General features: G+C 37.7%; 1 protein-coding gene and 1 pseudogene across 1 annotated transcript in view; one reads left to right on the top strand and one right to left on the bottom strand.

Annotated features, from left to right (window-relative positions):
• The window catches only part of Xpo4 (exportin 4), a 118,374-nt gene extending 116,955 nt beyond the window's left edge, over positions 1 to 1,419 (bottom strand). Inside the window, exon 1 of the mRNA XM_027941573.2 lies at positions 1,068 to 1,419. Coding sequence (XP_027797374.1) covers positions 1,068 to 1,136 — 69 coding nt within the window. The 5' untranslated portion in view covers positions 1,137 to 1,419. The remainder of the gene's footprint in view (positions 1 to 1,067) is intronic.
• A 10,667-nt stretch (positions 1,420 to 12,086) lies between these two features.
• LOC114097617 (large ribosomal subunit protein eL6 pseudogene) lies at positions 12,087 to 12,794 on the top strand (annotated as a pseudogene).
• The last annotated feature ends 4,161 nt before the right edge of the window (positions 12,795 to 16,955 follow it).

Raw genomic sequence — 16,955 nt, 5'->3', positions numbered from 1 at the left:
CCAGCTTTGTAGCAAAACCATACATTATCTTGACTCATAAGCAAGCAAGTAAATCCTCCTTTTATTAGACTTGTCAATTTCTTAAGAAGCTAAAATATCTAGTGGTGTGTATTGAAACAAAACTTGATAGATGAAACTACAAACCATGCTAGTATGATGTTAGATCACATAACCTTATCATCGAACCAAAAGGAAAAAAGAAAATTAAGTCTGGCTGCATTCAATTATTTGAACGTTTGAACCAATTCAAGTAATCAAATAAACATCTACCGTTCAAAAAATTACAAACATGTCTTAATTTACAAAAACAAAGCTGAGCCAGCAAACATAAAAGTTTACTGAATGACTGAATGTAGTTTATCCTTACTTCTACTCCCTGAATGGCTTCTCAAACTCCCTGAGTAAATAACCTCATCAAACTATTTACTGTAGCATAAGAACGAAGTTAAAGAGTACCAAAGACTCAATTCTCCGAATGAGCGACCCAGAAGGAGCTCGGTACTGGACCAAGTTTTGCCCCAGTGACCTTGGTCCCAAAGATTCCGGTCCCTCCCTCCAGCCGGTCTTTCCACGTGCTGCCGGGCGCGGTTACCCCAAAGGTGGCTGGCTGCACGTCAGGGAAAGCGCTAGAAGACCCGAAAGCACGAAGGGAACAAGGGTTGCTAACAGCACCTGGACGGTGCCATCCCTTCCCTCCCGGCACCGACTCCTCCCGCGGCGCGCACACTGACCCACAAATTTTCTTGACCTCCCTGCCAGCTCCTTGCTCTAAGATCCAGTCTGCCAGGCACCGTGTAAAGTGAAGCCCGAAACACAGGAAACCTTCTACGTTCCAATACCCTGCTAAGGAGATGGACATCCAGGAAATGGGGACAGTCCTAGAAAACGGGGACCAAGGCAGGAGGAAAGTAGGATGGAGACTCCTGCGCCACGCCACCTCCTCCTCCGCTTCCAAAGCTCCCCGGAGGCCCTTCCAGGTCGCTGGCCCAGCGGGCGGCAAGGCCTGACGTAGCAGAGCCAGCCGGCGGCCCGTGGATCCCGGGGTCCCGTGGGGGCAGCGTCCTCACCATCAGAACTTTGGCCGCGTTCTCCAGCTGAGCGATCACTTCTGGGGGCCCCAGCGCCGCCGCCATCATGGTCTCTCTTCAATGACGCGCCATGCGCTGCATTATGGGAGCGGGCGCCGCGACCGGCCAATCGCCGCCACGACCCCGGAGCCTCACGCGCTCCCGAGGCCGTCGCAGCCGTGGTCGACGCCGGCGTGGCGGCCTCGGCGGGGCTAACAGTGCCGCCGGGTCCTAGGCGGCCAAGAGGAGACGAGTGTGAGCCAGGCCGCCGCGCTACCGTGAAGGCGGCTGCAGCCGGCGCCAGGCGAGACCGGGCTATCCGCCCAGACCGCGACGGCCGCACGTCCCACTCGGCTCTGAGTTCCGCGCATGCGTGCTCTTCTGCGCGCGGGTCTCCTGGCCCCCAGCTGGTGCCTTGAGACCCAGGTCCCGGCCACGCGCGGACGCATGCTCCCTCCCTCAGGGTCCTGCCATCCACCTCGCGTGCTCCTGCTGCTCCTTTCCTTTCCAAACTTTAATGCTAAGCGGGATTTCTTAGTGTTGGAACTGCTGTGCCCGCTTCCCGATTCTGAGAGCGCACCTCCTCTCAGAACGTCTGTTTCACTGCTCCTTCTTACCACAGGAGGAAGCATTCCAGGATAGAACTCTTCGTTTTCTTAATGGAACTCCTTTGTCCCGAGAGTTATCTAAACTTATATGGACCGCGAGTCGCTGAGAGACCCTAACAGGAAAGCCCACCCTTAGCACCTAACCATTTTCACTTCCCAAGGGCTGTCTCCTATAGAAGGAAAAAGCAGGGACGCAAAACCTTGACCTTGACCGCCTGGTTCCTTGAATGCAGTAAGACCTCAATTGCCATCAGCTTTGTCTTGTTTAGGGAATTTATAATCGTAATATTAAATATACAATATGTGATGAAAGGTGTATTCAAGTATCTGTATCCCTCCAGCGCTTCAGTCTTTTTTTACAACATTCCAATTCAAGTAATCAAGTGCTATTTCATTGTTCAAACTAGTTTTAACCGCACGATGGTTTGAGTAAGGGGCTTGTTTTAAGTTGACATCTCTTCTGTAACTTGTACCTTTTGGTGCCTGTTCTGCTTTTTGGAACTGCATCAGAATTTCATTATTAACTCCATTGTTTCTTGTATTTGACTTGTCTACAACTTGAAATTGAGAAAGTAAATTAATGAGATTTCTATTGTTTGAGAAAGGAAATACCTTTTATTTCATTACCAAAGAGTAAAGTGATCCAAAATGCAGTTAATAGTCCTTTTTTAAGAAGTGTATGAACCTAAGTGGTTATCATAGTACCTGACAAATAGTACTCAACAAATATTCTACCAAGTTTAGAAATCTTCAAAAAGATTGCATAATGACTAGCTTCAACCAAACATAATTAACCTAAGATCAATTATATATCTGCAGATATATAATAAATGAAGTTTGTGACATTAAATGTTTGAGGCTTAATAAATACTTCAGATTGGGCCTTAGATTACAAAGCATTTGTTTTGTGCAATTATGTAAGAACTTCACAACTAGGCATGCTTTAAGAAAGAGGAGGAAAGTGAATATACCACAATGAATCCTTTTATATATATAATGTACTATATCTTTATATTACATATAGTGTATATATATATATATATAGTATTATATATAGTATATATTGTAAATAATATATAGTATGCATAATATTTATAATTTTAGTATATATCACATATAGTATATACTTATAATGCACTAATTAAAATAGTAATAATAATAGAAGGGATATCAGTACAATAAGTGAATCAGTAGAGGGGAGAGGGTAGGAAAAATGAAGGTACTAGTGAATAAAACTGATCAAATTAAGTGCATGTATAATTATAGCATAAAGAATCCCATATTATGTATAATTATAATGCACCAATAAAAAATACATTTAAAATTTTTTTAAATTTTTTAAATTTTTTTTAGTTGTTGATGGACCTTTATTTTTTATTTATTTGTATATGGTGCTGAGAATCGAACCCAGTGCTTCACACATGTAGGCAAGCACTTTTCCACTGAGCTACAGTCCCAACCCTCAAAAACATTTTAAAAGAAAGAAAAATATTAAATATGAAGATGAATATGCTTCCTTTCACATTAACATTGTTTTTAATTTGAGGCTTTTTTTTTTTTAAGTGGTACTGAGCATCAGACTTGGGGCCTTGCATGTGCCAGGCAAGTGCTCTGCCATTGAGCTACATCACCAGCATGAACTTGAGGCTTTATAAAGTAAGTTATAGCATCTCACATAACTGGGAGCCATAACTTCAGTGCAAAATTGAAGTTGTAGAATCTCAATATCGGAAGCACTTTAAATGTCACCTTTTTATATTTTAACTCTCTTCCAATACCTAACACTTGTTATTCTTTGACTCATTATTCAATAATAACATTCTAGGAATCATTAGAGTAGTATTTCAGCCTATCCTGCTTGTTCTTCACATCCTAAAATAGAAGAAGAGAAGAAATTTCAAACAATTTGTCACTAGGCATGAGAGAAATGTTTATAGTCTAGAAAAGGGTAGATGCCTGGTTAAAATTAAGAACATTTTACTAATATTCTATTTTACTAGTATTCTTTGTACACCTGTGATGCCTTAGGCTCCAAAACATCCCTTTTTATTCTTTGCCAATGGGATTTGCTTTATAGGCAAATTTATTTTCTGTCTTTCTTAAATAGTTACTTTCTGGAAACATTTGTTAAGCCAAAATATAGCTGCTCACCATCCCTGCTACTGACATTCTGGTGCAAAAGGATAGCCAATTGTTGTACATAATAGATAATGCTAGTTTAAAACTAGAAGATAATGTAGAGAGTATAGAATCTTAAGATTTGGGGACTGAAAATACTTTTAAGGATTTTCTGGTTTTCAGATTTAAAAAATAAGACCAAAGAAGTTAAATGACTTAGGAGGTACAACTTAAAGGTGTGAAGTCAAATATGAATGCAAGGTTTTGCTGTTATTATGGAATGCCAATCACTTGAGTATTTATTTATCACAGTGCTTAATGCTGTAAGTTATTGAAATTGGAGACATCTTTGCTTCCAAAGAATTTGAAATATATATTAAAAGATAAGACTAACATTTAAAATAAGTGCCAGGGGTGTAGCTCAGCAGCAGAATGCTTGCCTAGCATGAGTGAGACACTGGGTTCGATCCTCAGTACCACATAAACAAATAAATAAATAAAATAAAGGCATTCTGTCCATCTACAACTACAAAATAAAATAATAATAACAGTTAATTCATTCATATTCCATCACTTCTCTCATTTCTTTCCATTTTCTATGCTATAAAAAGTACATTTGTCTTTGCCCCTGATTCTGGGAAGAATGCACCTGGATGGTAGGATATTTTTTGTTATTCATGACAAGCCCCTTGTAATCACACCTGAGTTTGAGCTAATGAGGTATCCTAGGATGGACTGGTCATGAGAAAGACAAAGTAATTAGAAGGTTAGAACTTTGTCTCACCCACTGGCCTCTGAGAAGGAAAGGGGGAGAAGAATACACTAGAAATTTGAGTTATTCAACAAGGAGATGGAGGTTGATAAATCCATCCCCCCATGTGTATGGACACACCCAAACTTAGTGAAGACAGAGGCTCCTGTGCTTAAGACTCTTCCACACCTCACACTATGTGGCTCTTCATCTGGCTGTTCACTATGTTCTTTATAATAAACTGGTAGATGTCAGTAGTGTTTTCCTGAGTTCTGTAGGTCATTCTAGCAAATTATTAAACCTGAAAAGGGGATTTTTAGAATCCTTAGCTTAGACTCAGCACATCAGATCTGTGAGTGGCCTCCAGGACTTGTTACTGCCAACTGCCTTCTGAACTAAAGAAATTCTGTGAGACTGAACCCTTGGCTTCTGGAGTCTGCAGTAGCTATAAGTAGTTAAGGTCAGAATTAAATTGACCTTAGAATACCCAGTTAGTGTTGGAGAATTACAGACCAACATATGGATTATTGAAATATTTAAGAATTTGATATCAATAATGAATATCCTAAGGGGTGAGGCTGTAACTCAGCAGTAGAGTGCATGCTTCACATGTGTAAGGCCATGGGTTCAATCCCTAGTACTGAAAAGGTAAATAAACAAAATATGCCAATCAATTTGATACTGATACTATATGATAGTTTATGTTTCCAACACAATTACCAAATGAAGGACACAAAGTCATTTCCATCTATTAACTCATTCAATTCTTGTAAAAACCTTATGAGATAAATAGTTATTTAATTCAAAATACAAATGAGAAAATTGAGGTAGACAATAGTTGAGTAACATGCCTCAGAAATAGTGGAACTGGGACTTGAAATCACACAAATTATCTTTTCCAATTACAATGAAATGAAACTAGAAATTAACAGCATAAGGAAAATAAGAAAATTCACAAATATGTGAAAATTAAACACCATACTCTTTTAAACAATGAAAGGATCGAAGAAGAATTCAAAAGGTAAGCTAGAAAATATTTTGATACAAATGTAATAAAAACACAACATATCAAAAGTTGTGGGATGTAGCAAAAGCTGTGCAAAGAGGAAACTGCATAGCTGTAAACAAAAAGAAGAAAGATCTCAATCAATATCCTAACTTTACACTTTAAAGAAATAAAAAAAAAGGCAAAACTACACCTAAAGCTAGCAGAATTAAGAAAATTAAGATTAGCTGGGTGCAATGGCACGTACCAGTAATCCTAGCAATTTTGGAGGCTAAAACAGGAGGATCACAAGTTTGAGAGCAGACTCAGCATTTGTGAGACCCTTTCTCAAAATTTTTTGTTGTTTGTTTTAATATTTTTTTAGCTGCAGATGTACACAATATCTTTATTTTGTTTATTTTTATGTGGTGCTGGGATAGAACCCAGTGCCTCACACATGCTTGGCAAACTCTGTACCACTGAGACACAGCCTTGGACCATGTTTTTGTTGTTGTTGTTGTTGTTGTTTTGGTTTTGGTGGTGCTGGGGACTGAACCCAGGGCCTGGTGCATGCTATGCAACTAAGCTATATCCCTAGCCCCTCTTTCTCAAAATTTTAAAAAATAAAATAAAAAGAGCAAGAATTATAGTTCAGTAGTAAAAGGACCCTGGGTTAAATTCCCAGTATCCCCTCTTCCCCAAAAAAGAAAAGAAAAAGGTTAAACAGATAAATGAAATAAAAAATAGGAAAAAAAGCAATGAAATGAAGAAGTTGTTTTTTGAAAATATCAACAAATTAGAAAAATTAAGAAAGAAAATTTAAATAAAGTAAGAAATGAAATGGGATATTACAACTGATTTTACATAAATAAAAAAAGGATTATAAGAAAATATTATAAACAATTATATTTCAATGTTAGGTAGTAGCTAGCAATGAGCAGTGAAATGTGGGCAAGGTCACAAGTGTTCTTTTAATTACTTTAGGGTCCTTCTTTAAACTACTTCCAAAGTAGACAAGAAAGCAAAGGGTGGAGTTAACTTGTAGAAAATAAACAGAAGCTAAAGGAGTTAAGCTAAAGGAGTTAAAGGAAATATGTCAAGAGAAAAGGATTAATGGGACTAACTCTTGATAGTGCCCATTGATATTGACATAAAGCTAGAAATTGTGGCTATAAGTGTCTCCAATTTTCTGGGAAGGAAGATTTCCTTTAGGTAGCTCAGGCACACTAAGGTAACTTCTGACCCCAGCTATGTCCCCAGCCCCTCTTTCTCAAAATTTTAAAAAATAAAAAGAGTGGGAAGTATAGCTCAGTAGTAAAAGGACCCTGGGTTAAATACTCAATACTCGATCCCCCAAAAAGAGAAAAGATTAAACAGATAAATGAAATAAAAAATAGGAAAAAAAGCAATGATAATTAGGGTCCTTCATTAAAATTGGGGTCAGTTGTTGACCCCAGCACCCACATTAACATGGTATTGACTTGTAGATGAAGCTCCCCTAAATAGGATGGCCACCATGACAGTTCCAAAGAGGACCAACTAAGGTCAAAAACCCCACCGCTTGAGGTGAAGGAGTTGAACACCTGATTGGCAAAGGATTCAGAAGGTGGTCCCCAGTTCTCCTGGTAAACATCAAACAGTAATAAAATTGGGGACAACATTGTCTCCTTTGTCGTTCTCTGCTTGGAGACAGCCAACTCTCTCCCTTGAGAATGCTTTTTGCTTAAGCCTCACTTTTCTTTTATATTATTTTCACTTCACTTTCACTTCTAATAAAGTTCTTTTGCATGACTTTTGGTGTCTGACTTTAAATCTTCTTTTGTTGGAACACAAGAACCGAGGTTTGGAGTTTCAGCTCCCTGCTTTCCTGTGACACCAACAAATTGGATAATGTAAGTAAAATGGAAAAATTTCTAGAAACACAACCTTCCAAGACTGAATCACAAAGCAATTGATAATCTGAATAGACCTATAACTAGTAAGAAGATTGTATCACAAGTCAAAATCCTCCAAACAATACCCAGCAACAATCAACAACAAAAACTTCTAAAACAATAAAGCCTAGTACCAGGTGGTTTCACTGGTAAATTCTCTCAGACATTTAAGAATTAAAATTAATCCCCAAATCTTGAAAAATCTAAGAGGTAAGAATAAGTCCAAACTCATTCTATGAGACTAGCATTACCCTCACAACAAAGCCGAAGACAACACAAGAAAACTATAGACCAATATTCCTCATGAGTATTTCCTCAGAAACATACTGACAGAATTTGAGTACATTAAAAGAATTATATCATGACCAGGTAGAATTTATTCCTGGAATTCAAAAACAGCTCAGCATTGCTAGGGTTTGAATATGGGTAGTGTCCGTCAAATGTCCATGTTAAAGGCTTGTTTCGCAGAGTGGTGTTATTGGGAGATGCTGTGCACCTTTAGAAAGTGGAGCCTTGTGGGAGGTCCTTAAGGCATTGAGGGTTTGCCCTTGAAAAGGATTGTGGGACCTTGCCAATCATGGTTTTTGTTTTTGTTTTCGTTTTTTTTTTTTTTGGTGCTGGGGATTTAACCCATGCACACATAACTACTGATTCACATCCTCAGCCCTTTTGATTTTTTAAATTTATTTATTTATTCTAATTTGTTATATATAACAGGAGAATGCATTTCAGTTCATAGTACACATATAGAGCACAACTTTTCATGTCTCTGGTTGTACACAAGGTAGAGTCACACCATTCGTGTCTTCATACTGTACTTGGGGTAATGATGTCCATCTCATTCCACTGTCCCTCCTACCCCCCCTTCCCTTCCCTCCCCCTCCTTCCCCTTTGCCATATCTAAAGTTCCTCAATTCCTCCCATGCTCCTCCCTCCACTCATTCCCATTATGGATCAGCATCCTCATATCAGAGAAAATATTCAGCATTTAGTTTTTTGGGGATTGTCAGCCCTTTTGATTTTTTATTTTGAGACAGGGTACTCCTAAATCTCTTAGGACCTCAATAAATTGCTGAGGCTGCCTTTGAACTGCTATCCTCCTGCCTCAGCCATCTAGTCACTGGGATTACAGGAGTGCATCACTATGCCCAGCACCAATCATTTTTGGTTTTTAACTTTGTAATAACAACATTTCATATTTTTTCTTTCCACATTTTTTTCTTAGTGCATTATAGTTGATATGATGATGGGATTTGTTGTTACATATTCATAAATGCACAGAATATAATAATAAAATTTGTCTACTATCACTCGCCAGCACTTCCGCCAATCATGTTTTCACATAAGAAAAACATTTGTCAAAACAAACACTCTTTCATTATTTAAAAGAAAGAAAACAAACTAAGAACATTAAGAAACAAAAGCTACCTCAACATAATAGAGGCATATATGAAAAATTCCACAGCCAAAAATACTGAAAGTATTTTTCTTCTAGATGAAGATCTAGAAGTGATTTGGGAATACCCTGTCTTCAAGATGAACACAAAGATGCCCACTTTTACCACTTATGTTCAATGTAGTACTGGAAGTCCTAGTCAGAATAAATAGGCAAGAAAAAGAAAAGTTATTTAAATTGGAAAGGAAGAGGTGAAATTATCTGTTTACAAATGACATAATCTTACATGTAGAGAACCCTAAAAGTTCCACAAAAAATCTGAGAGAACAAATAAATCAATTCAGCAAAATTGCATGTTACAAAATCAACATACAGGATTGGGGTTGTAGTTCAGTGGTACAGTTCTCACCTAGCATATGTGAGGCTCTGGGTTCAATCCTCAGCACCACATAAAAATAAATAAATAAAATAAAGATGATATTGTGTCCACTAAAAAATAAATATTTTTAAAAAATCAACATACAAACATTAGTTGCATTTCTATATATTAATGAATCATCCAAGAAGAAAATTAAGAAAATGATTTTATTTATAGTAGCATCAGAAAAAAAATGAAATATTTAAACTTAACTGAGGATGTAGAAGTCTTATTCAGTGAAAATCACAAAATGTTGCTGAACAAAATTAAATACAAATAAATGGAAAGATAGCTAATATTCGTGGGTTGCAAGATTCAATATTATTAAGATGTCAACATCACCTGAGTGATAAACAAATTCAATGCAACTGCTAAAAATCCCAGTGGTATTTTTTGCAAAGATAGAAAAAAATCCATCCTGCAATTCATATGGGATTTCAAAGGACCTCAAATACCCAAAACAATCCTGAAAAAGAAGAGCAAAGTCAGAAGTCTTCCACTTCTAATTTCAAAACCTATTACGAGGCTACAGAAATCAATACAATGTGGCACTCGCATAATGACAGACATGAAATACATGGAGAGCCCCTAAACGAACCTTTACATATCTGATCAATAATTTCTGTCAAGAATGCCAAGACTATTCAATGGAGAAAACAATCTTTCAATAAATTGTATTGGACAGAGCAGGGAGGAAGAGCAGGAAGAAAAGATTAACATTAAACAGAGACATGAGATGGGAGGGAAAGGGAGAGAAAAGGGAAATTGCATGGAAATGGAGGGAGACCCTCATTGTTATACAAAATTACATATAAGAGGTTGTGAGGGGAATGTGAAAATAAACAAGGAGCTAAATGAATTACAGTAGATGGGGTAGAGAGAAAAGATGGGAGGGGAGGGGAGGGGGGATAGTAGAGGATAGGAAAGGTAGCAGAATACAACAGTTACTAGTAGGGCATTATGTAAAAATGTGGATGTGTAACCGATGTGATTCTGCAATCTGTATTTGGGGTAAAAATGGGAGTTCATAACCCACTTGAATCTAATGTATGAAATATGATATGTCAAGATCTTTGTAATGTTTTGAACAACCAATAAAAAAATAATAAAAAAAAAATAAATTGTATTGGGAAAACTAAATAGACACATGCAAAAGAATTAAGTTGGATTTTTACCTTGTACCATATTCAAAATGGATCAAAGCGCTAAATGTAAGACCTAAAATTCTTAGAAGAACGCATAGAGGTAAAAGTTCATTATCTTGGACTTGGCAATGATCCTTAAGGTAAGACAAAAAGTAAATAAGAAAAAAAGTAAAAAATAGATAACTGGTGTTAGACCACATCACAAAGAAAAGACCACTGACTCCAACTGAAATCAAATTAAAGCAAGCTTATAATTTTGACCAGCCAGGCTGCCTCTCCCAACAAAAACTGTGGAAACAAAAGACAGCCTCACAGCTCTTTCAGAGCGCAGCTTTATAGCCCAGAAAGTTACACAAAGGAGGGATTGAGAACTTACAGATAACAAAATTTTGACAAGCACAACACAAAGGCAAGAAGTAGATCTCAGCACGGAATTTATGAGGCACCATTAGAGTTTCAGAGAGGGTCCTTATCTGGCCAGAGAAAGCCAGAATTTGGGCCACTAAAGTTTCAGAGGGGGTTGTTATCTGGTCAGGGAAAGCCAGGCATGGGTGAGTTCAAGGCATGGGTAGGCATTCTAAGCAAGTTTAGAAATCACAGTAATTTATAGTAAAGCCGAAATTAGCTTTTCATGCCTTTGTGGCGAGATGGCTCCCAATCTTAAGAGGGAATTAAGCTGGGTTTATCACTGGATTACATAAACATTTAAAAAACTGTCCAAACATATGAAAAGATGCTCAACATTATCAGTCATTAGGGAAAAACAAATCAAAACCATGAGATAACTCACACCCATGCAAAAAAAAAAATAGCAATAATGAATGAGTATGGGGAAATATTGGAACCCTTGTGCAAGGTTGGTACTGGTAGGCAATATGCTACTTATTGAGTGTGTGGGAGACCTTGCCTTTTGGTTTTGTTTCCCCCATCCAGTTTCTCTCCACTGAAGTTAAGTTTCCGTCTCTGGAGAAGAACATCACCTAACCCCGCACTCCTCCCCCTCCTCTCTGAAGGGTGCCAAGCCAAAGGGTGCCAAAGTCAAAAATTTTCTCAACCAATCCCTGCGGGACACAGTGTCCACTCACGCGTTCCTGAGTCACCCTGCCAATCAGCACCTCTTCCTGTGTCACCCTGCCGTGTGGCCAAAGCAACCCTTCTTAAGCTGAAGGTTCCAGGCTCACACTGCTGCTGCTGCTCTCTCTCTCCTTTCTTCCCCTTCAGGCAGCCCCCCAATAAAATCTCTTGGTTGAATTTCAGTCACTCATCTTTTACCACTGAGTTACATTCCCAGCCCTTCTCATATTTTATTTTGAGACCTGATCTCAAAGTTGCCCGGGCTGGCCTTCCACTTGCAATCTTCCTGCCTCAGCCTCCCAAGTTGCCAGTGTTAACAGCCATGCACCATTGTGCCTGGCTAGAATTTCAGTTCTGTAAGATGAAAATTCTAGAGATCTGTTGAACAATAATTTTAAATTTTTGAATATATTTAACACTTTTGAACTGTATACTTAAAAGTGGTTTAGCTGGTAAATGTGTATATTCTTTATTGCTTGTAGAATTTTTTAAATAGTAGTATATTAAGCAAATGATTTTTTATGTAAAACTTGACTGCTTTGCTTAATAAAATAATAGAGGGTACTTAGTTCTCTTTCCCTTTTTGCAAGATGGCGAGTGAAATGGCTGAGAAGAAACCCAAGAAAGGGAAGCCCCACTGCAGCTGAAACCCTGTCCTGGTTGGAGGAATTGGCAGATACTCCTGATCTGCTATTTATTCCCAAAAGGCCATGTACAAAAGAAAGTACTTCACTGCTAAATCCAAGGTTGAGAAGAAGGAGGAGAAGGTCCTTGCTACTGTTACAAAACTAACCCGAGGTGACAAGAACGGTGGTATCAGAGTGGTTAAGTTGTTGAGCCACGACAAACAAACAAACCAATCTTCAGTCGGCATGTGAGAAAACTGCAAGCCAGCATCACTCCTGGACCATCCTGATCATCTTACCAGGCGCTGCACAGGCAAGAAAGTAGTGTTCCTAAAGCGGCTGAGCAGTGGCTTGCTACTTGTGATGGGACATCTTTCTCAATTGAGTTCCTCTGCGTTGAACACAACAGAAATTTGTTATTACCATCTCCACAGAGACTGATAATAGCAACGTGAAAATCCCAAAACATCAACTTCCAGAAGAAGTTGCAGAAGCCCAGACACCAGGAAGGTGACGACAACTTTGACACTGAGAAAGAGAATATGAGATTACAGAGCAGCATAAGGTTGATCAGAACGCTGTAGACTCACAAATTTAACCCCAAATCAAAGGGCTACATGTGATCCATTTGCTCTAACAAATGGAATGTATTCTCACAAATTGGTGTTCTAAATTTCTTTCCAAGAACCTAATTAAATAACCAATATCTTAAAAAAAAAAAAAAAAAAAAGGAAGAAAAAGATAATAGGCACGTACCTGTAATCCCAGAGACTCAAGAGGCTAAGGCAGGAGGAATAATATTCTTGACTTACTATAAATATCATTATTTACAGAACCATTAAAAAAGTGGGAGTATTAAAGTCAGGTTTAAAATCAGTTACTACTCGTAGATAGAACATAAATTACAAAACTTGGAGAGAAACATGTTTTGAAATCATTTCTTAGAGTTCATAGTAAGAATTTCTTAGCTTTGGGGCTGGGTTTGTGTCTAGTGGTAGAGGGCTTGGCACCACATAAAAATAAATAAATTAATTAAAGGTATTGTGTCCATCTGCAACTTAAAAAAATAAATGGAATCATGTGATCTTAAAAAAAATAATTTCTTAGGTTTAATTCTAAAATTAAAAATTATTTAGCTGGGAGAAGTGACAGAGTGTAATCCCAGCAACTCAGGAGGCTGACTCAAGAGGACTGCAAGTTTAAGGCCAGCCTCTGAAAACTCAGTGAGGCCCTAAGCAATTTAGTGAGACCCTGACTCAAAATAAAAAATAAAATGGACCAGAAATACAGCTCAGTGGTAAAGCACTTCTGGGTTCAACCCCCCAGTACCAATAAATAAATACCTATTTTAATAATTAAATTAAGATACTATCTTTCAGTATCTTTCTCTCAAGTGAACAGTGGAATTTTCCACATGCTATGGGATATGGGGTATCACAGTAGATTGAATGCAGAGACATTTATAAAAATTCAGTGGTCTTCTAAGACTGACGTTAAACTGGTAAAATTATAACACAATATCACTCCTTCACAAAATGTTGTTTTATTTTATTTTTTTAATATTTATTTTTTTAGGTGTAGATGGACACAACACAATACCTTTATTTTATGTGGTGCTGAGGATGGAACCTGGGTCCTGCCCATGCTAGGCGAGCGCTCTACCGCTGAGCCATAATCCCAGCTCCCAAATTGTTGTTTTAAAAAGTGACTTTTCTTAAAATATCTTAACTTGTAATAGGTTTAAGAAAAATTTTTAATTTCTTAAAACTTGTAATGGAATAAGAAATTCTTCTTTTTTAAAGTCATATACCACATGTTTCCTTTTTTTTTTTTAAAGTTTTCCATTATTTTAAATGAATAAATATATGGGGGCTGGGGTTGTGGTTCAGTGGTAGAATGTTTGCCTCACATGAGTGAGGCACTGAGTTCCTCAGCACCACATAAATAAATAAAATAAAGGTATTGTGTCCATCTATAACAAAAAATTTTTAAATAATTTTTTTAAAAAATATTTTTCTAATTTCTTAGTTTTTATTTTTTAGACAGTATATATCAATAAGTATAATTTACATAAATCCTTTGCATCATCAATAAGGTTTAGGGATTTTAATTGTTTTTTTTTAATATTTTTAGTTGTAGATAGACACAATACCTTTATTTTATTTATTTATTTATTTATTTATTTGGGTACTGGGGATTGAACTCAGGGGCACTCAACCACTGAGCCACATTTTGTATTTTGTATTTTATTTAGAGACAGGGTCTCACTAAGTTGCTAAGCTCCTCATCATTGCTGAGGCTCAAGATCCTCAGCAAGATCCTCCTATCTCAACCTCCAGAGTTGCTGGGATAACAGGTATAGGCCACCACACCTGGCTTTATTTTATTTATTAATTTTTATTTGGTGCTAAGGATTGAACCCAGTGCTTCCCATGTGCTAGGCAAGTGTTGTACTGCTGAGCCATAACTCCAATAAATTAATTAAAGGTATTTATGCTTTATTTTTAATGTTCAGAATATTTAGGAGAGTATAACTTTAATTTTGTTTTGCATTGTTTGGGTTTTTGTTTTCGTTACTTTTGGTAGTGGGAATTGAACACAGGTGCACTCTTTTTTATTTTATTTATTTATTTATTTTTAAATATTTTTGTAATTGTAGATGGACATGATACCTTTATTTAATTTATGTATTTTTATGTGGTGCTGAGGATAAAACTCAGGTCTTCACATATGCAAGGCATGTGCTCCACCACTGAGCCACAACCTCAGCCCCCTTTTTTATTTTGAGACAGATCTCAAAGGCATAGGGCTTCACTGAGTTGCAGAGGCTGGCCTCAAACTTGCAATCCTCCTACCTCAGCCTCCTGAGTTACTGGGATTATAGGCCTGTGCCACCATTCCCAGCTAACCAGCTAACTAATTTTTAATGTTAGAGTTAGTTATGAGATAGTAAGAAAAAGAGCATGGTATTGACACCAAAACAGATATGAAGACTAATGGTACAGAATAGAAGACACAGAGACAAACACACATAAATACAGTTATCTCATGCTAGACAAAGGTGCCAAAAACATTCACTGGAGAAAAGATAGCCTATTCAACAAATGGTGCTGGGAAAATTGGAAATCCACATGTTACAAAATGAAATTAAACCCCTATGTCTCACCCTGCACAAAAATCAACTCAAAGTGGATTTAAAAACTTAGGCACTAGAACAGAGATCCTGAGCCTAATAGTAGAAAATGCAGGCCCAAATCTTTACCATGTTGGCATAGGAACTGACTTCCTTTTAGGCAACTATTAGCAATTTTCTGATACTTCCCCTTTTTCTCTCATTTTTTTTTTTTTTTAAATTCTTTATCCTTTGCAGTTCTTCCTGGGAGAGTGGATCTTCTGGATATGGCTTTCTATGCACAGGACACAGCCCCCTTTCATCAGCATAAATCTGATGCCCCAGGACTGGCCAATCTGGTTTCAAAAAGCTGCCTCCCTGCGTTAAGACACCCTGAACAAGAGTTGGGAAAACTCCTCATCCAACCTGAAGGCTTCCAGGAGGAAGCTATTTGTAGTCTGAGAGAGACTATCTTATCAGTTAGTTGGAGCCTTTGATCAGTCATTTTTTAAGATATAAGGAGTAGTCAGATCCACAGGCACACGCCGGAAATCCCAGTGATTTAGGAGACTGAGGCAGGAAGATCTTAAATTGGTGGGCAACTTGGTAAGACTCTCTCTTAAATTAAGAATCAGAAGGGCTGGTGATGTAGCTCAGTGATAGTGGGTCCCTGGATTCAATCCCTAGTACCATAAATAAATAGTTCCAAAACAAAAACTTTGAAAACCCCCTCAGTTGAAGGTTTGTGGTTTGAAAGAGTGTCCTGACACATTTGGTCTAGTGGGAAGGAGAGATGCAATTTGCCAATAGTCCATGGGGGTTTTTGTAGTTGTAATTGTTCTTCAAATATGAAAGTCATAGGCTGGGGATATAGCTCAGTTAGTTGGTAGAGTGCTTGCCTTGCATGCACAAGGCCCTGGGTTCAATCCCCAGCGCCACACCACACACACACACAAAAATACATGAAGTCATGGTCTGGCTTGGTCAGGTTGACTTCATTTCCCGAGAAACCAGTCATACCTTTTGCGTTCTGGCTTCCACCTCATGAGGTAATTGTTGTTCCCCTCATACATGACACTATCCCTGCCTCCTCCTGTGAGGATTTGCATTCTGTTTTTCCCCAATAAAAGCTCCAGCCCCCCTCTTATCAAAGACTTCCCCAACCAGTTCTTCTGACTCCGTCCCTACATATTTACTTAAAAGGAATAGTCATATTTGAAGCAAAACCATGGTCTTCCTGTAATCTTAAAAATAATTCTTTCTTCAAAGTTCTAAATTCTAAATCTGGAAGCTAAGTACTGCAAATTTCAAGTTTAATGAAAGTAAATAATTATGACCAATAGAATGTAACTGAATTAAATAATTCTATCTGCTTTATATACAAACACTTCTATCAATTTATGTAAATAATCCCTATGAATTTTGCAAACATTCAGGCTTCAATTTCAAGCATTCAATATGTGCAAAATAATGTTCAATACATTCATCAAATATCTTGCTGTTCAATATTTTTTTGTTAATTTAACATAGGTTCCCCTAATGGTTCAAACACAAGAGGTAGCCATGGTATTCAAGGTTATTTACTGTTTTGTTATGTTTTGGTTAGGGAAGAGGGGCAGCTCATTATGCAAATTTGACAGAACACAATAGAAATTTGCAAAATATGTCTTGTTTCTAAGTGGCCATGTGGGTTCAACAGTACTCTCCTGGACAACACAGAT

The sequence above is a fragment of the Marmota flaviventris genome, chromosome 4 (assembly GCF_047511675.1).
Source record: "Marmota flaviventris isolate mMarFla1 chromosome 4, mMarFla1.hap1, whole genome shotgun sequence".
NCBI lineage: Eukaryota > Metazoa > Chordata > Mammalia > Rodentia > Sciuridae > Marmota > Marmota flaviventris.
Note: the sequence above shows the minus strand (reverse complement) of the source record. Positions and strands in the feature narration are given on the sequence as shown.